Raw genomic sequence first — 23,396 nt, forward strand, 5'->3', positions numbered from 1 at the left:
GGGAAAAAAACCCCACACCTGTAGAAGGGGAGGGCTTATGATCTTCGTAAGGTGACAATCATCTCAAACAGAATGTAAGTACTTTTGTTCTACCTCTTTCTATCCCATTTAATCTTAACGGTTTAAAAGCAAGGGAACAGTAATCTTGATTTGGAGATGAATATTTTTAAGACACCATACAACTATCTATTCATCAGGATCTCATGGAAGAGGATAAATATGGAATGTGATACAAGCAAATGAGGAATAAGAAAGTGATATAGAGGTACTGATCTTTGAGGTATTTTTACCTGACAAAATGATTTTGCTGCCCTAAACTTTCAAAGCTGCAAGGGAAAAAAATCTCTGGACAGGATACTTGTGGAATTGAGTAATTTTGTAAATTTTAATTCCTTCACCTTATTCTTTGAGAAAGTTTACTTTTCCTAAAATGGCTGCAATCTTAAACCCAGCACAAGTATTTGCTTGGATATCTCAGCACACATGGCAATACCTAAGTTTTGGAATGGTAAGTCATACAAATGTCTCTTCAGCATATGGAGAGTGGTTCAATTTGAATGTGGTCACATGGGAGGATGTTCTTCACTATCTTTATGTTTCATAAAATTAATAGACATTCTCTACTAGAAGACACTAGTAATACACTGGGCAGTTGGTAGTTAAAAGTGACTGGAAAAATTGTTTTAAATATCAATTATGGATCAAAATAAGTGTTTTTTAACCTTGGTGTATTCACAATTTTTAATTTTTAAAAAAACATGTTACTGAGGGCAACACATTTTCCTGTTTGTACTCCTAGAGAACTTATTTTTTTCCTAAATGTTAATAGTAAAACAGATTTAAAATTTGAATAGAAGCTGTTATTTACAGAAAAGAAATGTTATGGTATGAAGTACAATATCCTAGGGAAAACTAATAAATTTAGGGAGGGTAGGATTATTTATGGACTCTGAAACATAAAATAATTTCTCTAAGTTTAGATTACATCCTGATTCCACATGCATCCAAAACAAACTTCCAATCTTTTTGAAAGTTCTTTGTTCTCTATTAAACATCAAAAATAATAAGAATAGCTCCTCTTTGCTTGAAGGAAAAATAATAAAAAAGACAAAATGTACTTTCCCAGGAAAACTGCTTTGGTTGAAGGAAATTAAATTTGAGATAGACTAACTGGGATAAATTGAATTTTTAATTCTGAGATTAAAAGGAAAAAAAAACAAAGGAGGTAAATGAAGGTTGCCAATGTCAGATAAATTTAAAGGTATTTTCTTAGGTAAACTCAAGTAACAATAAACCCAGTAATAACAAATTATCATTATACTCCCAAAATACATGATTTTTTTTCTTTAGTAGAATTTACTCATTAGATTCAGTAGCCCCTTCTATGTGTAGCTTAGTAGAAAATTCTTAAGTGTCAATTATTTTTTTTCACTTCCTAGTTCAATCTCTTACTAATTGTGTGATCTTAAAAACAGTTAATTAACCTTTCTGTGCCTCAGTTTCTTCATCTGCTGGAGAAAATAGTGACTACTGAGGTTTAATCCCATAGGGGATTAAAGATTGTAATTAACATCGGTATAAATACATGTATACATGTAATGGACTTAGAACAATTCCTGGCATTCAGCAGGCACTCAATAAACACCAGCCATTTTTATCATTGTTTTTATTATATAGCCCTCTTGTCCCACTTGAAATTTGCATTATTAATTTAAAAAATCTCTTTGGGAGCAAAAATGGGATGAAATAGGCCAAAGCACATTTGTTTTTAAATGAAATGAACCACTCTATAGTGGTTTTATGAATTTAAAAAACATTATCTTTCTCTCTGTACAATTTTAAAACATATAACCATCTTTGTTTATGGTTGTTACAACACATTCATAGCCCTGTAACAGAAGTTAACAAGGGAAACAAATACTTAGACCAACCAAGAGAAAGCGGTTCTGCCATGGTTTAGAAGTAAAGAAATACATTCAATAGAAGCAACTTTTAATAAGAAAAGCTAGTTAGAACACAAAACAGGCTCAGTCCCTTTAGACATGCTAAAGCCCAATTGAGAAATGTGTTTGTTCTTGCTTTCATTTTTTCCTTTCTCTGAATATTTCTTGATAAATGAAACACGAGTGGATTTAGTCTTATGCTTAGAAACTAAGCCAATGCAAACCATTCAAATACTAATTAATTTTGACAGGTGCAACTGCGTTTTTTGGTAAACAGAGAATGCCAAGAAATTCTATCCAACCAAATAAAAGTAAATCCCTTAATTTTAGGTTCCAGCACAGGTGCCTCGTATTAAACAAAGCCTATTTGCTAGATATGCACAACTAAGAGTTGGGCAAATCCAAGGGCTCATATAAAGAATTTTAAATGATTACATTACACTAAAGTCTGTAACACATCCATCGTCTCTCTCAAAAAATTTAAACCAAATTTTCTTCCTTCGGCAGAATTTTACTTTTAGTTGCTTTGCCAGCTTCCTTTCCTGAAGACTTTCTTCCCCTTTAAAATCCATTACTGATCCTCCTTACCATTACTTCCTAAGAGGAAATTGTGTTTGATCCTTTAACAAGGTGTTTCAGGATCCCAAAGATGTGCGGTTGTGCTCATTACAATTAACATTAACCTCAACCTGCTTAACTACAGATGTGTTCCTGGTGGTCTCTGCCTGGAAGATATTAACAGAATTATGGCATCTTCTAAATAAACTAAGAAAAAGATTCTCAGACAGAAAAACAAATGGTAGTTAATTTATTTTACAAACAGATAAAAGAACTGAGACAATATACAGTATGGCTTAGGAAAGTTTTTTCATATATTTATAGTAATCACTTATTGACACAAATAAGCTTACTACATAATAAGGACAAGTTTATAAGAAAGGGATTTGTGGGGGTCCAGTTTGAAATGACAATAGCCACCTTAGTAGTAAGCATCATCTGGTCACCAGGAGACTCTGGTGGTCACCATGGTGACCATGTATTCCAAACTCTGTACAATAAGCAAATTCATTGTTAGTCAGCTAAGCATTTGTGTGGGACACTAACACCTGAACTGTCTCTTAACTGACTTTTGACATGTTAACAGTATTTGAGAAAGCCAAGGTGCATTTTGGTTGACTGTGAGATACCTTCCTCCTGCCGTAGGGTGAAGGGATTCTCCACAGTCTTTAATAAACTGCATTTTATATAATCCTGAATTTGTCTACTGCCTTCTTAGGTTTCAGTATAGTTTACCTTTGGCAGTCAGTTCTTATACACTCAGCTTTCCCAAAACAGTTTTTTGGTTGATTTTTGTTTTAAGGTCTAAATGTGCTTAGGTTCCTGTTTAATAATAATTTTTAAAAATAAAAGTATGCTTTGATGAAGGCAGAAAATAAATATTCAACATCTACTCCTTAACCAACCAAAGAAATAAAATTTGATGTTACTTTTAAAGTTAAAGATACCTGGCAAATCTTAATCACTCCACAAAAAGTTTGTGAGTTAGATAAAAGTGAAGGCATTTGGGAATTTCTCAAGTTCCAGGTGACTAGACAAAAAAAAAAAAAAAAAAAAAATACAAGCTATCAGCTAAAGAATGAGTGACAGCAAATACTTACATAATTATTCATTAGGCACTATACATAAACACTTTACATATAAGAAGTCACGATATGACAATTATATGCTAACCAATAAATGAGCTTCATACAGTCATTATAAATCATTAGGTCATGACTATTCTTATTTTATGTGTTTAGGCAAATAACTGCAAGATACAACAATATAAATAGTGATCTTCTAGATTTAGCAGCTGCTCTAAACAGAGTTTTCAGTACTACATTAGATGCTAATTTTAAGTGATTTTAGGCTTTGGCCTCTGTAATACAATCATAAGTTAACAGTTTTACAAAGTCATAAACATTAAATTAATATGAAACAATCTAAAAAAAAAACTCTTTAAGAGGCATCTAGTTTCTTATAGGCTTCTTCGATGAACATTGACAAGTTCTTCATATGGGATGAATTGTGAAGAACATCCAAGTCCTTTAGAAGAGCATTTTGGTTTGGAATTAGCATCAAAATTTCTTTCTGTAGGTAAAATGGTGTAATCAGTTCTTAATATTTTCTTATGAAAAATGCCTGTTATTTAGAGAGAACAGTATAATACTGTCAAGTACCCACCACCCAAATCACCACTTGTCAACTCATGACTATTCATCTTTCAAATCTATCTTTCCCTTTCCCTATTCCTGCTCCTCTCACCATTGGTGGATTATGGATAGGAAAACAACAAAATAAAATAAAAACAACTGTTAAAATTTATTTCTCAAAATGTATTCTACAGTTATAATAGTGTGTGTGTGTACGCTTGCGTATGTATAGCATCATCTGTAACACAAAAGTTATTTATTTTCATCACAATTATATCTTGGTATAGCCATGCAATGAAATGTTACCAACAAGCTATGGACAAGAATGAGAGATCTAGCAAGGCATGGTGGATCATGCCTGTAATCCCAGCAGCTTGGAGGCTGAGGCAGGAGGATTGCGAGTTCAAAGCCAACTTAGCAAAGGCGAGGTGCTAAGCACCTCAGTGAGACCTTGTCTCTAAATAAAATACAAAATAGGGATGGGGATGTAGCTCAGTGGTCAAGTACCCTTGAGTTCAATCCCCAGTACCTCCCACCCCCCAAAAGAATGACAGAAGTATATGAACCAACAAGGAGATATGTTCAAACTATACAGTCAAATGAGATAAGTGATTTGCCCGTTTTTCTCAGGATTAGATTTGTTTAAAGGAAGGAATAGGATATAATTTTACATATATGGAATGCATAATTGGTGGTACAGTCAGTAGGGTAAATGGGTACTTACGTGAAGTGTGGGTGCTTTAAGACTGTTCTGAGAAAGTTCTGGAAGAGAGAGTACCCCACTACAATCCATTTGAAGCATCTAACATAGAAACAGAAAACTAGACATTATTTGAAAATATAGATATTGACCATCTTATTATTCTCCAAAGTTATCTTATTAAAATTTAAGCATTAAAAATTATATCTAAATTCCAGCAATATAATTTTTTCTTTTTTTATTAGAACTTTACAGTTACATGAAGTAGTTGGGTTCATCCTGACATACACACATGGGAACTAATCTCAGTTCATGAGCCCCCTTTTCTCTCCCCCTTTTCCTCTACTCCACCCTCTTCTCTCCCATTTTTCTTCCTTTACTCTACTAGACTTCCTTTTACTCATCTATTAATTTATATTCAATTGGTTCTTTATGTTATCCTATCCTCTCCTCCCCCCTTTCCTTTATTTTACTCTAGCTTTCACATATTAGAGGAAATATTTGATCTTTTAGTTTCTGAGTTTGGCTTATTTCACTTAGCATGATATTCTTCTCCATTTCCATCCATTTACCAGCAAATATCATAATTTCATTCTTTTTCAGCAACATATTTTTAAGCAATTACCTGTTTTACCTTCTCCTCCTCTTCTTCTACTTCATGTGCCACAATTTGAATTTTGTTCTTTAGTCTATGAATATTTTCAGTCATTGATTCTGTGGTCTCTACCATTTTATCTATTTCTTCCTGAATCAGAAAGAAAAAACAATTAATATTTAAATTAAATGTTATCAAATTAACTCCATTATCTATGTTTATATATGCATATACATATACAGATAGTCTTAAATACCTCATATATTAAGACAGTTTGGGAAGAAAATACTGAATTTTTCTGTTTCTTTCAAAAAACTGACTTCCTAGAAAGCTGTTTTGCCAATGTAATAATGCCTTATAAGGAAAATGAATTTCACTGGAATAAGGAGATATACTCTATGTCCATGAATGCTTCTTTAAAAACTTACCAAAGCTGCTAGTATCAGAGATCCTTGAAGACCCAAATGTGAGTCCAAGGACTGATAATGAGCACATACAGCAGCCTTCCTTGCGTATGATATAACTTCAAGTAACAGAGAAACTAATTTTAAAGTTTTTTCATTTAGTTAGGAACATTTGCATGTCTGCTATTTTAGTTTGTCAAAGAAGGCAATACTAGTCATTAGAGCTGGGATAGTAATAAAAAATAGTGACAGTTTCCCACAGACATGAATAAAATGAGTATGGGAAAAAACAAAGGAATGTGCTGGTTGTAGGCCAAGTATAGAATTAGTTAGCTTCCAGAATTCTAAAGAGTATTAAGTACTGTACTGAAATTCCTAGCAAGAGTTAATGACAGCAATGCTTCTGGGAGTTAGAGAACAATTAAATAGATCTTAAAGAAAATATTCAGAGGTAATAACTCTTAATACTGTTCAGTAATATAGCCAATGCTACATCGATATTATTCTGCAAATACTGGAAGCAGAATTATTGCTGGCAATTATAGCAGTATTCTTCAAGAAATATAATATTTATGTAAAATATAAATTCTAAATGGCTATTTTCTTAAAAGTGCACCTGCAGGTATTGGTAACTGCCAATTACAGCTTTAATAAACTTCAAGAATTATAAATGGCTTTTACATTTTTAAATGAGAGTTAAAAACCAAACCAAAAGAATATGCAACAGGGAAAATATGTGTTCCACAAAATCTAACTTGTTTATTGCCTGGCCTGTTACAGGACAAGTGTGCCAATCCTTGAGTGTCTAAAATGTTGAGACTGAATTTAACTCACTAGAATGCAAACTCCACAGAGGAAGACTTTAATTCTTGTTTTTTTTTTTTGCACCAGGGATTGAACTCAGAGGTGCTTAACCACTAGGCAACATTCCTAGCCCATGCCCATCCCCTTTTTTAAGACAGGGTCTCACAAAGAAAAAAGTTACCTATAATAAGGATTAAAAGTTTTCATTAAAAATTTAAAAATTTTTTTTGTAGCATTGTTTTGCCTATCTTCTTTGAGTATTATTATCATTCTCATGCTGTTTCTTCATCAAAATTTTGTCATTCTTTTTCAATTCCTTTAAAAAACATTTTTTTTATGATTTAAATTGTTTTCTCAGTTTATCTTCTTTTTAATCATACACATGATCTGTTCAGTCTATTTGCTTTAGTGTTTCTGCTAATTTAACTTGCAAATGCAAACTATTTACCTAAATATCTAATTCTTTCCTGAATTCTGTAACTTCATTTATTAGTAGTTTTAACACTGATTTACGATATTTTTTTCCCACACCTTCTATCATTTTTTCAATTTCTTTCAACTCAGTTGAGATATTAGGTTAGTGTTCTTCTGTTTTGTGCCCTTGTCCTTTTGGCATGCTTTTTAAAAATTGTCTATAGGAATGCTATTTTTGTTCCTCATTTTCAACATCTGTTTATGCTGATTTTGAAACCCTATCGCTCCATTGTTATGAAAGATCTGGAGATTAAAAAAACAATGCCTCAGCAGTTTTAATGTTATCTTCCCAGAATATGAGACTTTGTTCAGAGTTTCCTTTTCCTTAGCATCATCATTAAGAGCACAATAATCAATCATGTTATATAGGAGTAAAACTTGTGTTACTATTAACAGGCTTTCAGAAAATTACTAACAATAACTCTAGGCTGTAGAGGGAAAAAGCAATGTTTCCAAGTAAGAAACACAAGAGAAAACTAATGTATACAAGCAGTTTAAAAACTACTAATTTGAAGACCATCTTATGTAAATAAACTCTGCCCAAAACACCAGTAGTGCTTTCATTGAGTAACTGACTACCACAAGTCTTAGATGGTATTTGTTTCTGTCACATGGATGTATTATTTTAACTGTAAAACAGAAATGTTTCCTCGTATTATAAAAATCACACTATTGCTTACTACTTCTGAATATTTTTAATTGATTTGTGGATATATTAAATATTAAAATAACATTCACCACTATTATTCACTAGAATCTTTTTTTTTTAATATTTTTATTTTTAGTTTTTCGGTGGACACAACATGTTTTTATTTTTATGTGGTGCTGAGGATCAAACCCGGGTCCCACCCGTGCTAGGCAAGCGCTGTACCACTGAGCCACAATCCCAGCCCTCACTAGAATCTTAAAAAGATAACCTAACTGATATCATCTCAGTGTTTATTAAGTGGTGGAGGTGGTGCCAATACTAAAAAGACACCCTGATAAAGTAGTAACACTGGGGGTAGAAACTAAAGGTAGTATTACACTAGGAATAAATGAGGCAACCACCAAAACAAAAACAAAAAAAAACCCTATTTATTTATAATATATTTAGATCTGTGGCTCCTATCTCTTCCACTAAATTCTTAAAACTATGGAAGGCTGGAATGAATTACTTGAGAATTGTGAAAAATGCTAGAAATTCTTGGGGATATATTGTTTGCATAAAGCACTACTACCTCTACTACCTTGCAATCAGAATTGCTAACAAAGACCTAATCACCACATCTACAAACTACTTCAAATGTTTGAGGAGGACTGGGACTGTAGCTTAGTGGCAGAGCGCTTGCCTACCATGCATGAGGGACTGAGTTCCATCCTCAGCACCACATAAAAACAAACAAATACAATAAAGGCATTCGGTCCATCTACAACTACAAAAAAAAAAAAAAAAAACTAAAAAAATGTTTAAGAATACTTGGTCCAAATTGTTTTAGTTTTTATAATTAATTGATAAACTTCTTTAAGGTTCTTATTTGTTCATATATCCACAAATTAAAATTCTTAAAGTTCACCAAGATGGCTAAGGTTATTTCCTATTAAGAAGCAATATAGCATAATGATTAAGCATCAAGCTCTAAAGTCAGACCGATGAGATTAGCATCTCAACTTGAAGCAGTTTGTTTTAAGGTTCCATTAGAAATAATAATGTATGTATTTTATTTCCCATTTGTAAAATGAGATAATTAAGGTTAGACTCTAACTTACTGTGAGGATTAAGAGATATAACTATATAGAAAGCCCTCAATACACTTAAGTTATGATAACAATAATATAATGATTATATCTTCTTGCCATATACAGGATGAAACTAATGTTTGAGATTCTATGGCATCTAGTGATGAATTCCTATAACTTTATAATTAAAAATATTAGGACAGTTATATTAAAACAGTTTGATAGAAAACAACAACAACAAAAATAGGACTATTACTTCACCACAATTATATCAGAAACATTTCAACTTCAGAGACCCCAAATCCAGTATTTATTACTGGAAAAATATTATGGTAATTCTTAAAAATATTTTTTAAAGTCTCTTTCTCTTCCCCCTAACCTTCTAATTATGGATTCTCTATTCAAATTCCATACCTGCAATAATGCCAGACCTTCTTCATTAGCTGTTTCTTGTGCCTTTTCCATTTTCAGTAGATTTGAAACATTAGTTAAATATTTCAGCTTTCTGGGAGGGACTTTCATGGTTTCACACAACTGTAGTAATCTTAAGAATAGAATAAAATATTATTGTTTATTTTTGTTTTCAAACAGTTCTCTCTCTCTCTTTTTTTCCGTCCTGATATTCATAAAGGCTATAACATTCTTCTACCAACAATGGCTAAACTATGGTAGAAACTCCTGTCCCTCCTTCCCCAAAAAAGTTCTGGTAAAATTTATGAAGAATTATCTCAGATCATGGCTGTTCACCAAAAGAACACTTTTTATTTTACACACTTAACAACTTACATGTATTTTAAAATCAAATTTTCCTTTTATTACCTATATATGTTTCTTTAAAAATTTTTTTTTTTAGTTGAAGTTGGACACAATATCTTTATTTATTTATTTTTATGTGGTGCTGAGGATCGAACCCAGTGCCTCGCACGTCCTACACGAGCACTCTGCGCTGAACCACAGCCCCAGCCCCTATATATGTTTTTTAAACTATGATGGCACATAAGTCTATTACTAATTGTGAATTATTGGGTTAAGAGAGTCTACTAGTCAATTTACATTAATCATACATGAGAGTTTTTACCACAAAGTTAATTGAACACCAAGAAGCGCATTACCTAAGCTGGGTCTGAGACTATATCCCAGAATTTTCTAACTGAAGTAAGGGGATAAAAGTATTTTTTCTCCTGTTTTTTTTTTTTTTTAATAAAGCTGAAAGATGTATACTATAGGGAGCTGTATGTTTACGTTTTTAATCTAGAGAGAACAACTGATAGCTAAAAAGAACTAAAAGAATGGAGATAGCATGCAGAGAAAAGCAGAAACAAGACTAATATGTGAAAATAGGTTCCTGTAGTAAATATCAATTTGGCAGATGCTAAGTTAAACAAAATGAAATACATTTATTTACTGTAGAGATTATTATGTTAATATACCCAAATATAATTTGTCACAGATTATTTTTATTCATAGAATATCTTTAAAAACAAGTGTTTCAAATACGCTTTGAGAAATGCTGCTATAAAAATATTTATTCAGATTTCTAATTAGGACCTGGTTTAGATTCTAATGCTGCACTCTGTTGTGTCAGAAGTAAGAATATCATGGGATGATTACTTTGGTAACTAAAGAAAGTGAGTTGTGAAAGTAAAAATGTAAAGAAAATAGGCAGGCTTTGAAATATATATCTCCATAGCTACATGAAGAGAACTGCCTATCTGTTGAATATAATTTCATCTTTTCTGATACTCTGACATCAATTATTATGTACTATGATATTGTCATTCATATGCTAAGCAACACTGTTTGTCTTATATAGTTAAAAAAAATTTTTTTTTTTTTGGTACTAGAGGTTAAACCCAGGGGAACTCAACCACTAAGTCATATCCCCAGCCCTTTAAAATTTTTTTTTTTATTTTGAGACGTGGTCTCACTAAGTTGTTTAAGGTCTAACTACACTGCTGAGGCTGGGTCTAGAACTCGTGATCCTCCTACTTCAGCCTCCCAAGCTGCAGGGATTATAGGTATGCGTCATCACGGTTGTCACTGTCTTATGAGTTTATATAGCTGGTTTTATTATACTTCTATTCATTAATTTTTTTTGGTATCCTCCTTGTTCTTTAATAGTGGCCATTATATCTTTATGAAGCTTATAAGCTTGCTTCCAGTAGTCCTTCTTTAATCTGTTCAATTTCTTTTAACAAACTCCTACCCTCACCTACCCCATTCTATCCCACTCTATTTTGCTACTATGGATTGAAAACTAAAGAAAAGGAAATAGAATTTGTGCTCAAAGGACTCATAGGAGATAAAAAACTAGTTCACAGACATTTCTGGGCTAACCTGAAACTGAGATATAAAACATGATTTTATGAAAAGAATAGTTGTGCTAATACTAGAAAAAAGTAATCACTGAAAATCATGGGCAGTGGTGTGGTTTTTAAGAACACTTGAAAAGAAACCTGTTAATGACTTGTCACAACATAAAGAGCAAAAATAACTTGGAAAATTATACCTGCTCCTTGTGCAAATAGGGTAACACAATATGAAGTAGAGGAAAAACCACAGAAAACGGTTAAAAATACAATAGTGAATTGTTAACTTCAAATTGTTAAAAATGAAGTCTAAAGAAGTTAAAGTTGAAATATTTTTCAAATTTTGACACAGGACAATGAAACATGGCAATAAGAGTTTTGTGATTCTCTGGTATTTTATATAAATTCTCTGAAACTGAAATTATTTCAGTAACACATGCAGCAGCAGTTTAGGTGAGAACACATATTTCCAAGCTGTGTACTTTATTAAAAAAAAAAAAAACAACTTACATTTCATAAATGTCAATTTTAGCAACAGAAACAAAATCAGACTTTAAAAAATTAGTCATTTTTTAGTTGCATAACTATATTACCTTATCTTCAGGTAGTTGAGATGACATTGTATTTGTTCCTTTTCTTTAATTTTGTTACTCAAAATTGCTCTAGGAAAAAAATATTTTAAATAAATATTTATTTAAAACACAAATGAATATGTGTACTTTTTCTCTCTGAATCCTCTCTAGTGCTCCTCTTCACTAGACAGGCAGAATCAATCACTTTTCCTTTTATATTAAATATGTTTTAAACCAAAGTATAATGCAATTTTAAAAATCATTGTATTATAAGAATTTTTGTGTCTCACTCTTCTGATAGAATTTAGCTCTACAATAGCAGAATTCTGTCTTGATTTCTTTGTATCCCCAGTAGCATTGTAGCTTCCATAGAAAGAATCACTTTGAACTCAATTTCTTCCAGCATCCTTATTGACAGAACAAATTAAAATTTTTACAGAAAGCAGATAAGGCCACAAAGACTAGACTTTTATTTTACTGACAGAATCCTAAGTTTCAAAAATTAAAGAAGACTTTTTGCAGAAGGTTAATGCTCTCATAAGGTATTAAATTTATCTTCTTCTGAAACAGAAAAGGAATCCATCACTTTAACATATAGTGATATTTTTAAAAATGTCTATAGGAAACAAATAAGTAGGAACCAAATGAGTTAAAAGGAAAAATTGTATACTCACATTATTACTGATTCTATCATAGTTTGCAAATGCTCTCTGGTACTGTTTGAAAGAAGTTGCCAGGTTTTTCTCTTGTTGGATGCTATCTTTATCTGTTTTAGATTAGTATGTTTTATTTGTTCTGTTATTGATAATAGAAGAAGACTTTGATCAATTCAGAAAGCTTGCTTGTTTTTACTTAAAAATTACTTTTTCTAAAATCTAAAAACGTTAAGGGAATTATGAAAACAAAAAAAATTCACTTTTATTACATAGCTATAATGTGCAAGGTGTTAAATATGAGGGTTTTTTTTTTTGCCTACTATTATGTTAACTGAAACACTAATATTGGAATACAAACTTCAAATATACTAGGGATTGAACTCAGGAGCACTTAACCACTGAACCACATCCCCAGGCCTATTTTGTATTTTATTCAGAGACAGGGTCTCACTGAGTTGCTAAGTGCCTCACCATTGCAGAGACTGGCTTTGAACCCACGGTCCTCCTTGTCTCAGCCTCCTGAGCCACTGGGATTACAGGCGTGCACCACCGTGCCCAGCTCAAATAATTTTAATTGAAGAACTAAGCTATAATTATTACAGCTTGGTACTCAGAAATGACTTGAATTCCTTAAGAACTTCACTAAGACAAGAAAATGATTTCTACCAAATACTGGATGGGAACTGGAACAAAACAGACTAATGGAACCACAAATAGATGTTCAGTATGGATTACGTTGTACTTATAAGGAATAAACAAGAATACATAGTATTGGCTCCCGTAAATATCCGTTTGAAGAAAAACAATGTTAAAAAATTACAGATGTGCAGAGCATTACAAAAGAAAAAAGGACTGTGCCCTATGGAAGTATAAAACCAGAACCTCATCTTTGGGGAGGAAAGACACAAATCATACCAATGAAGAAATGATGTTCAATGGGGCTGAGGATGTGCCTCAGTGCTACAGCACTTGCCTGGCATATGTGAGGCCCTGGGTTCGATCCCTACCACCACCCCCCAACACACACACAAGGAAAAAAAGACGCAATGTTTAAGAAAACAACAACTTCAAACTAATTATTCCAAACAAACTTAGTGGTTCAAAACTAATCTATACAGTTATACAGTAGTGATAGAACATAAAGCATATTTGTCTTGAAGAGAAATAAGTAGGTTTGTCTCTATTCATAGATCAGTAATAATTCAGATTGTGATATGATTTTTCTCTAGTCCTATCAACTTAGTTGCATAGAAGCCTAGATGGTATTTTGTTGGAGATATACAGTAAAATTTCAGTTGACCAAAATAATAAACATATCTTACAAAAATCTGAATTTCAGGATTTATTATTATCTTTAGCTTTTGCAGAATCTATAAACAAGACGCTGAAAATTTGTTCACGGCTTGAAAAAGTCACACAGTAGATAAGATATAGGCAAGGAATACCTTCAGAAGACAAATTCTTTGGATGATTTTTATTTCTTTTTCCTGTGTTTCTAACCTAAAAGGAAACACACACAGAATTAAACAACAGATAAATATCATCGTAACAATAGATTTGTCATATATATTGAAGAGGATTCATATACCCTCTTGTGGGTAGAAAAAAAGTTGCTGGTATTGTTTCCACAGAAAAAAAAATTTTGATCAATTCATGTATTCTTTAATAGGGAAGGGCTGCTAGATATATGCCTGTAATTCCAGGCAGGCTGAGATAGGAGGATGGCTAGTTAGTGAGACACTGTCTCAAAAAAAAAAAAAAAAAAAGGCTGTGGCTAAGTAGCTAAGCACCACTGTATTCAATCCCTGGTACAAAAAAAAGGGGGGGGGGGCAAATTTAGTTAGAATTATAAATTTCCCCCCAAACTATTTTCTCTCTATGCTAATAAAAATCTACACTAAAAGACAGACTCTTGTCTTTTAACATAGAAATGTGATAAGAATGCATAGACTTTATTCCTAACCTTTGCATTTATTTATTTATTTATTTTTTTTTGGTTTATGCAACTTTATTGAAGAAAAATAAATCAATTACTAGCAGAGCTATTAGTTGATCACTCATCCATTGACAACTTGCATCATTTATTCAGTGCTATATTAAACAGTGTATTGGAAGATAGATTAACTAATAGCTCCAAGCCTCCTAACAATTTAAATGAAAATTACAAAATGTTTTGAGACCCTATTTTGGAATACAAAGGGTGTTTGACTTCCAATTTCCATTCTCTGTAGAACAAGAACAGGTCATTCCTTTATTGACATGCATAAAATACATCACATTTTCTGTTCTGCTGATGCTATAAATTCAATACCAATTCTCCAGCCACATCAGTTATGAGCATAAAGTATAACATGTAACCTCAAATCTCTAACAGTGGAAGGTTTAAACAAAATGGATGCTGCTAGAATAATGCTGCTTCCTTTGATGTGACAACTGAGCATCCATCTCCCTCCCCCTCAGATGATTTCTTCAGCATGTTAGAGCAGTGAGGAATGGTTTAGTCTCATAACCAAGTTAGAGTGAAGACATTGGCCACATAATACACATGCTCCATTTTTTAAAAAAATTCTGAATCTTGGGCAACTGTTCTCTTGTAACTACTTTACAGTTTCTAAAAGCAGTTATTGTCCAAAGCTGGAAGAACTTAAGTCTTCTCAAATGAGCATGTGAATGAATGGAGGGAGGTAAACAAAAAATAAAATTAAAAAAGATGAGGTCTGATAGGGGAGCAGCCGGATAAGAAAAATCAAAAAAGGAACAGTAATTTAAAGTTTATTCCAGCTATAATGCAGGTTATTCTGACTTTAAGGTAGCATCACATGGCATACTTCTGAGTCCATTCCCGAGATATTCTGTTGTACTTATCTCTGTCTGTTTTATAGATCCGTGCAATCTCTGGCACTAAAGGGTCATCTGGGTTTGGATCACATAGCAGTGAACAAATGGATAAAAGAACTTTAGAAATAGTTAAAGCAGGAGACCATTGTGATCTTAGAATATCAAGACAAATGCTGCCATTACTGTTAATATTTGGATGATAAATTCTTGTTGTAAATGCAACCTTAGGTGGTTTGAAGGGGTAGTCTGTAGGAAAATGAATTGTCAAAAAGAATACACCACCTTGATATGGGCTGTCATTAGGTCCCATAATTGTGGCTTGCCAATGAAACATATCATCCCCAACTGGACCTGCAGAACATTGTGCTGGAGGGTCACGGGCCAAATCACTAAGTTCCTTATTAATCCGTTTCAGCGCCATAGTCTGTGCTTTTCGTCTGGCTCCTCACTATCTCGGTGTGTGCTCAAAGGTCCGGCCAAAACTCTTGATTATCCGGGCGGCGGGGAAGGATTGTCTCTTCGTCTCACACCGCTGTGCCAGACACAGGCGCTTGGTATTGAGGAGGCGGGTCTCGCGAGAACCTCGTGGCCGGCTAACCGGAGCTGCAGCTCTGCAATCTAACCTTTGCATTTAAACATCTTAGCAATACCCCCAGGGATCCTTCTTCCTCCAAGAATTCTATGGTCAATGTTTATTTTTAGATTTGGAAGTAAGTAACAATTTTTATTTGACAACTTCCTAAATGTTAGAAAAGTTTCCAGACTATGAGATGAATTTTATAATTTGTACGAAGTCTGATCCTCAGACTTCAAACATTTTTCTCAAATACAAGAGATGATGTTCCTAATCAAAAGAGTACTAAATGGTGAGACCTGATATTTTCATTACCTGTTTCTCAGACAATTCCAGTTCCTCATTATCGATTTTTCTTTTTGAACTTCTTTTCAACTGTTGAGACTTCTTAGAAGCATTTGCTTTACCAGGCATCTCGATCTACATAGTAAAAGAGTAACAATGTTTTAAAAAGTGTGTAAAAATGAAAAGAACACTGAAAAATGCTAAAGCCTACACAAAGTTTTGTTATAATTTTTCCTTCTTTAAAAATAATAATTTAAATAAGTTTTAGGAAGAGTATTATATGTTTTTAATACATTTAAACATTTTAAAACAAATAATTTGGCATTTTTGTATCAGGAGATCTAATTCAATTTCATTTTTTGAAATTGTTTCAATTTTTATGGCTTTAAAAATAATTTAAAAATGCTTTTGCATCTTTCACCTCCTATCCTCCATACGTTATCTCCATGTTAATATCAAAAAATTATAAAGAGACAGAAAATGTCAGATCAAAGAATAATATCTTCTGATTTTAAGTAATGGGTTTTCCCATTGTTCAATTTATGGAAAAGATGGGAGGAGATAATTTTTACGATTATATTATCAATGAATATTTGTGGATATTAATGTGACAGCCTGACACTTATAAGGATTTAAGTCACATTTAAATACACTATGTACATTTTAACAAGAGTACAAAAGTATACCAACTACAAAATACACATGGGAATGGTGATGTCAATGAGAATACTCAGAACAATTCCTTTTCCCTAATAGCCCTTTATCACCAAAGTCATTTCTGATAGAGGAATGAGTTACGTATTCTTATGCTAGACCACAGGAGTAAATAGGTTACAAGTTAGGTATAGTACACAAGGAAATATGTATACACACACACACACATATATATATGCATATATTGTTTATAGGTACATATACTGGATATATAAAGTACTCACCATTCCTTTTCTAAACATACTTCTCTCCTACTGGTAATTCTGCCATTCATGTACACACTGTCCCTTTGCCTGAGCTGCTCTCTCCCCTATCTTACCTATCCTCTCAGATTATGAGCCATCTTCTTCCCAAAACCTACCTAAAAATGCTACTTCATTTATTCCAAAGTTTATGGGCTCTTATGTCCTCTCTCATTTTACACTTACAGTTTGGATGTTATTCACTTTCTCTTAACATTCTTTACCCAATAATATGTAATTCAGCACTATTCTAAATTTGATTCTCAAATTGGTGCAATTCCTTTAAATACAGAAATTGAGAATAACTTCAGAGGTAATGCTTTGTTTTTCTCCATTCATTATGATGCTAGCTTTGGGTTTATCATATACACAGCACTTTTGATGAAGTTCCTTCTTGTTCTAGTTCTACACCGTTTTTTAACACGAATTGGTGATGAATACCATCAAAGGCTTTTTCTGCATCTATTAAAATGATCATGTATGCAACTTCAGTCCTCAATTACATTTATGTTATAGATTATATTTATTGGTTTACATATATTGACCCAACCTTGCATATCTGAATGAAAACAACTTAATCATGTTGTACAATATTCTTAATGTGCTTTTAAATGTGGACAGCTAATCTTTACTAAGGATATATGCATCTACATTCATCAGGGATTTTGGTCTAGTTTTCCTTCCTTGATGTATCCTTATCTGATTTTGTTATCAGCGTGATACTGTGTTCATAGAATGGATTTGGGAGGGTTCCCTTCCTTTCTATTTCATGGAAATACTTTGGAGTGTACTGGCACAAGTTCTTTAAAGATATTGTAGAATCCAGCTGAGAATCCATTTGGTCCTGAGTTTTTCTTGTTGGAAGGCTTTTTATTACCACTTCAATTTTGCTGCTTGTGTTTTGGTCTGTTGAGGTTTTCTCTATCTTCCTAGCTCAATATGGGTAAGTCATGAGACTAGAAATTTGTCAGTATCTTCTAAATTTTCCAAATTATTGAAATGTTTATGTTCAAATTAGTCTCTGAAGATCTTCTGGATTTCAGCTATGTCTATGGTGATATCTCCTTTTTCATCTTTAATTGATTTGGGTGTTCTGTCTCTCTTGGTTAATTCACCAGGATATATACATCTTATATGTCTTTTCAAAGAACCAACTATATGTTACACTTATCCTTTCTATTGTTTTCTATTCTTTATTTCATTAATTTTGGGTCTGATCTTAATTATTTCCAGTTGGAATTAGTTTTTTTTTCCCCTAGGGCCTTGAAATGTAACAACTGATTGTTTATTTGGGATTTTTTTAAGTATAGGTATTCAATGTACTCTTACCACTCCTATTCAATATAGTACTTGAAATTTTAGTAATGAATAATTAAGACCAAGAAGGAAATTAAAGGGATATAAATAGGAAAAGAAGAAATCAGCTTATCTATTTGTAGATGATATGATACTACACATAGAAGATCCAAAAAACTCCACCAGACTTCCAGAGCTGAATTGAGCAAAGTAGCAATATACAAAAATCAATAGCTTTTCTATACAGCAATAATGAACTTACCTGCCCCCCGCAAATCTAACCAAATTTAGATTTGGTTAAAAGACCTCTATAATGAAAATTATAGGCCACTCCCCCGTACATTCCCCTAGGGCAACTGAGAATCAAACCCTGAATCATTCTACCTCTGAGCCACATCCCTAGCTCCCCAGTTTTTGTTGTTCTTGTTGATTTTACTCTCACTAGGTTGCTCAGGCCAGCATGGAACCTGGATCCTCCTGCCTTAGTCTCCTGCCTTAGTCTCCTGCTTTGCTAGGATTACAGGCATGCACCACTGCATGCACGTTAAAGGAAGAAATTGAAGAAGACATTAGAATATGGAAAGACCATCCATGTTCTTGGATAGGCAGAATTAACATTTTTAAAATGGTCATATTATAAAAGCAATCCACATATTCAATGCATTCCCACTGAGGCAGGACCATAACCCCAGATTAAAACCCTAGGTTAAAGCTTGATTTTTTTGTTTTTATTTTTGGTTGTCTGAGTAGAAGACCCCACTCATGCTTAGATACCCATACATTCTGTTGTTGCCCCAAGTTTCCTTGACTACCCTAACATTAGTTAACCTCATTAAGTTGTTTTGAACCCAAGCAATTCTTTTGTTTTAAGGAACAAGTACAGATAAATTCAGGTAAACAAACACATTAAATAATCCCATTATGGGAATAAGAAATTAAAGTTGTGCACCTTCAATTGAGACAGAGAAAGAGAACAACCAAAGGGGAACTTTCCATTGAAAGGTTGGTTCTTCATCAAAGCAGTATAAATACTCCTAGGCAGTCCCTCTTTGGGACCCCTCCCATGCTGTAGGAGCTTTCCTTGCTTGCTTCTAATAAATCTGCTACTGAATTCTCACCCTCATCATTGTGTACTTCATTCTTTGGGTGCATGAGACAAGAACCCTCCAGCACTCACATGACCCTGTGTTATACCATCAAAATATCAAATACATTTTTCACACAACTAGAAAAAAGTCCTAAAATTTACATGAAAGAATAAAAGATTAATAATAGTCAAAGCAATTATGAACAATAAGAATAAGGCTGGAAACATCAAAACACCTGATCTCATATTATACTACACAGCTAGAGTAACAAAAAAGGTATGGTACTGGCATAAAAACAGACATGTAAATCAATAGAATAGAACAGAAAACACAGAGACAAATCCACATAGATACACTTATCTGATCTTTGGCAAGGGAGTCAAAAACATATGTGAGAGTAAGGATAGTCATTTAAACAAATGGTGCTGGGAAAATAGGATATTCATTGGCAAAGAATAAAACTAGATCCCTCTCACCCTGCACAACAAACAACTGAAAGTGGGTCAAAGACCTGAATATTAGACCATATATTTTACAACTGATAGAAGAAAACAAAAGGTCAATACTCCAGCACTCCAGCATATAGGCACAGGCACAGACTTCCTTAATGAGACTCCTAAAGCTCAAGAAATGAAACCAAGAATGGACAAGTGGGATGGTATCACATTAAAGCTTCTGCATAGAAAAGGAAACCAAGAGCGTAGAGAGAGTCTACTGAATGGGAGAAAAATCTTTACCAACTATTCTTTCAACAGATTAATATCCAGAATATACACAGAACAAAAACCACTTAACATTAAAAAACAAAAACAAAACAGAATAACCCTATCAACAAATGGGCAAACAATCTATATAGACATTTCTCAAAAGAAGAAATACAAATGGCCAAGAAATATATGAAAAAAAATGTTCAATATGCTTAGCAATAAGGAAATGCAAACAAAACTATACTGCAATTTTGTTTCACCTCAGATAGAACAACAAACATCAACAATACAATAATAGTGGGGTGCAGTGGCATATGCCTGTAATCCCAGCAGCTCAGTAGGCTGAGACAGGATTGTGAGTTCAAACCCAGCTTTAGCAATGACGAGGTGCTAAGCAACTCAGTGAGACCCTATCTCTAAATAAAATACAATAGGGATGGGGATGTGGCTCAGTGGTTTAGTGACACTAAGTTCAATCCCTAGTGCCAAAAAAAAAAAAAAAAAAAAAGAGAGAGAGAGAAAGAATACAAATAATAAATTCTTGTAAGAGTGTAAGGAAAAAGCCTCATATTGTTAATGGGACTAAAATTTAGAACATCCACTGTGGAAATCAGTATAGATTCTTCAAAAAACTAGCAGTGGAATGATCCTATGACACAGCTATTCCACTACTTGGTATTTATGCAAAATAATTAAAATCAGTATACTATGGTGATACACACATGCATATGTTTATAGCAGTGTATTTCACAATAGCCAACTTATGGAACTAGCCTAGATGTCTGTCAAAAGATGAATAGTTCAAGAAAATGTGGTGTGTATATATATATATATATATATATATATATATATATATATATATATACACACACACAATAGAGTTTTACTCAGCCATAAAGAATGAAACTATACCCTTTGTTGGTAAATGGATGGAACTGGAAAATATTATATTAAGTGAAGTAAGCCAGATTCAGAAAGTCAAGGATTGAATTCTTTTTCTTATATGTGGAAAACAGATGGAAAAAAAAAGTGATCCCATGACAATAAAAGGGAGACTAATAGAGTAAGAAAGGAGATTCAAAGGGAGGAGGGAAAGAGGAGGTACTGTAGAATGAAACTGACCAAATTACACTCTGTCCATATATGAATATACACAATCATCCTCACTTTTATGTATACTTATAATGCCCTAATTAAAAAAATACAATGGAGACAAGTAGAGTAGAGGCAGTAGGGAAAGGGGAGATACAGGGAAATGAGATTGATCGAAGTATGTTATGTGCATTTATGAATATGTCACAATGAGTCCCACCATTATGTATAAGTTATAATGCTCTAATAAAAACTACAAAAAGAAATTGAGCATAATAAAAGTTTCCATAACAATATGAAAAAGTAATTTTATGTATGTCAAGTCTAATCATAAAATAATTGACCTTGTTTTTTGAATCTCATTTTTCTGGTGTAATATTTAAAGAGTGGACTTTATTTTTAGACCAATTATAGTTTTACAGTGAAACTGAGCAGTAAATATAGGGAGTTCCCATATAGCCTCTGCCTATGCCAATCCACTCCAATTTCCCCCATCAACATCTAACACCATAGTACTGGAGCTGCTACAACAAACTACCTTGTCATATGAACCCAAATCCATAATTTAGATTACAGTCCATTACTGATGTTGTACAGTCTATGGGTTTGAATAATAATTAATTTTAAATTGTATTTTACAAAAGTATCAGTTGTGCATGACAAGATTTTTTTAAAAAAAATCAGTCCTTTGTCAAGATTTTAGAAATAATTGTTTTAATACTTACTTGAGGTCATAAAACACAGCATAAAAGGTTTCTAAACCTCAGCATTATTAATATTTTGTATGGGATAATTTTTGGAGTTGTTGTTGTAGGAGGCTATCCTGTGCACTGTAGATATTTAGAAGTATTCCTTGTCATCATGCTTCAGAAGCTAGAATCCACCCACTCACAAAGAGTGAAAACCAAAAATGTCTCCATACATTGTGAAATTTCCCCTGGTGCAAAACTGCCCTATGTTGATAACCACTGCTATGGTGGTTAAGAGTAAGCCAGGGATGAGGATAAATAAATTGTCCAGGCTGCAAATCCTAGCTCTGCCACTTAACAAGCTATATAGCTTTGAAATAATTAATTCAGTTACTGTATTAGTAAAATAGCTTAATAAGAGTACTAACATCAGAGGTGTCTGAGGGGCTAAAATGATTTATTACAGAACATATAAAGTGTATAGAACAATACTTGGGTCACAGTAAGAACTCAATAAACAAAAGTCATTTCTATCATATTGGGATAACTGTGGTGTATATAAAAAGAAACAGAAATTTTGTCCTGTTTCTGGATCCACAGGAAACCATAGCCTTGTCATAGTGACTAGAAACAGATATGGCAATTCCTATCTATCATGTGGTAACTGCTATGAAAGAGATATGACTGAATGAATACCTCAAATTTGATTCCGTGTACATGTAGGAATACACAGTATTTAAAGAAACCATTATTTGAATTACACTTTGAAATATTTAGCCAGAAGAAGAATGAATGAATGAAGTATTTAAGAGAAATCGGCAAAAGCAATGGCAGGTCAGAGGGAATGTAACTGGTGTCGACGGCAGGAAACCTTCAGCGAGGCTTTCACAGTGTAAGGTAGGAGTAGAAAGAAACAAGGCACCAAGGAGAGTTTGCAGTCGGACTGTACACCAAAGAGGGAGGTATCCCACGTAGTCTGGTTTCTCCATCACCTTGCTGAAGCTCAAATCAGGGTGCTCAACCCAGAGGGCACAAGAGGGTGCCTGAAGAAACACGGACACTGCTCTCTAAAGCTGCACTTCGTTCACCACCGACTGCGCAGAGCTTCAGGAATGTGGCCAAGGAGGATGACCACAGTGAGGACGGTGCGCAGCTTCGCGCCCTGGAGAAAAAACAAATACCTCAGCCTTCGGCTCCTGAGTGCAGACCTTTTGGGACATCGGACATTTCCCCTTGAAAAACCGCCTCGCTCGTCAAACAGAAATCTCGGAGTTTGCTATAAACGCGTTGGCTACAAAACTCATCCCTTAACCTGGATTCACGACTCACCACTGACTGATTCTTCTTCAGTCTCTCTGGAACTTGTGCTCAGACTACTTCGCGCCCAAATAATCAAAAGCCGGAGACCCGGAATAACGTGAGAAGAAAGCGGAAATGCTTGCAGTAGAAGGCGGTCGTCCAGGCCTGCTCCTGACGTCATCAGAAGCGCGCTCGCAGAACGTG

General features: G+C 33.6%; 2 protein-coding genes across 4 annotated transcripts; both read right to left on the bottom strand.

Moving 5' to 3' along the window:
• Positions 1–2,734: 2,734 nt before the first annotated feature.
• On the bottom strand, positions 2,735–23,318 carry Cenpq (centromere protein Q). Of its 3 annotated transcripts, XM_027938242.2 has the most exons (10): positions 23,223–23,318; positions 22,886–23,055; positions 16,096–16,200; positions 13,814–13,868; positions 12,387–12,507; positions 11,734–11,802; positions 9,246–9,375; positions 5,461–5,580; positions 4,860–4,937; positions 2,735–4,073 (listed from the first exon to the last, which is right to left on the bottom strand). In XM_027938242.2, the coding sequence occupies exons 3-10, from the start codon at positions 16,192–16,194 to the stop codon at positions 3,942–3,944; spliced, it is 804 nt and encodes a 267-aa protein (XP_027794043.1). In that variant the 5' UTR covers positions 16,195–16,200; positions 22,886–23,055; positions 23,223–23,318; the 3' UTR covers positions 2,735–3,941. The 3 variants fall into 3 exon arrangements, with proteins under 3 accessions (XP_027794043.1, XP_071469425.1, XP_071469426.1); XM_071613324.1 differs by lacking the exon at positions 22,886–23,055; XM_071613325.1 differs by lacking the exons at positions 22,886–23,055; positions 23,223–23,318 and having other exon boundaries at positions 12,387–12,478; positions 16,096–16,195.
• LOC114108214 (ubiquitin-conjugating enzyme E2 D3) lies at positions 14,584–15,779 on the bottom strand. Its single transcript, XM_027955847.2, has one exon. The coding sequence runs from the start codon at positions 15,625–15,627 to the stop codon at positions 15,184–15,186; it is 444 nt and encodes a 147-aa protein (XP_027811648.1). The 5' UTR covers positions 15,628–15,779; the 3' UTR covers positions 14,584–15,183.
• Positions 23,319–23,396: the final 78 nt, after the last annotated feature.

The sequence above is a fragment of the Marmota flaviventris genome, chromosome 6 (assembly GCF_047511675.1).
Source record: "Marmota flaviventris isolate mMarFla1 chromosome 6, mMarFla1.hap1, whole genome shotgun sequence".
Classification (NCBI taxonomy): Eukaryota; Metazoa; Chordata; class Mammalia; order Rodentia; family Sciuridae; genus Marmota; species Marmota flaviventris.

Coding starts and splice junctions, on each gene's coding strand:
- LOC114108214 (XM_027955847.2), bottom strand. CDS start 15,627: ATGGCGCTGAAACGGATTAATAAGGAACTTAGTGATTTGGCCCGTGAC.
- Cenpq (XM_071613324.1), bottom strand. CDS start 16,194: ATGCCTGGTAAAGCAAATGCTTCTAAGAAGTCTCAACAGTTGAAAAGA. Junction 11,803..12,386: donor ATGATAGAATCAGTAATAAT/GTGAGTATACAA, acceptor TTTTTTTCCTAG/AGCAATTTTGAGTAACAAAA. Junction 4,074..4,859: donor TTAAAGCACCCACACTTCAC/GTAAGTACCCAT, acceptor TTTTACCTACAG/AAAGAAATTTTGATGCTAAT.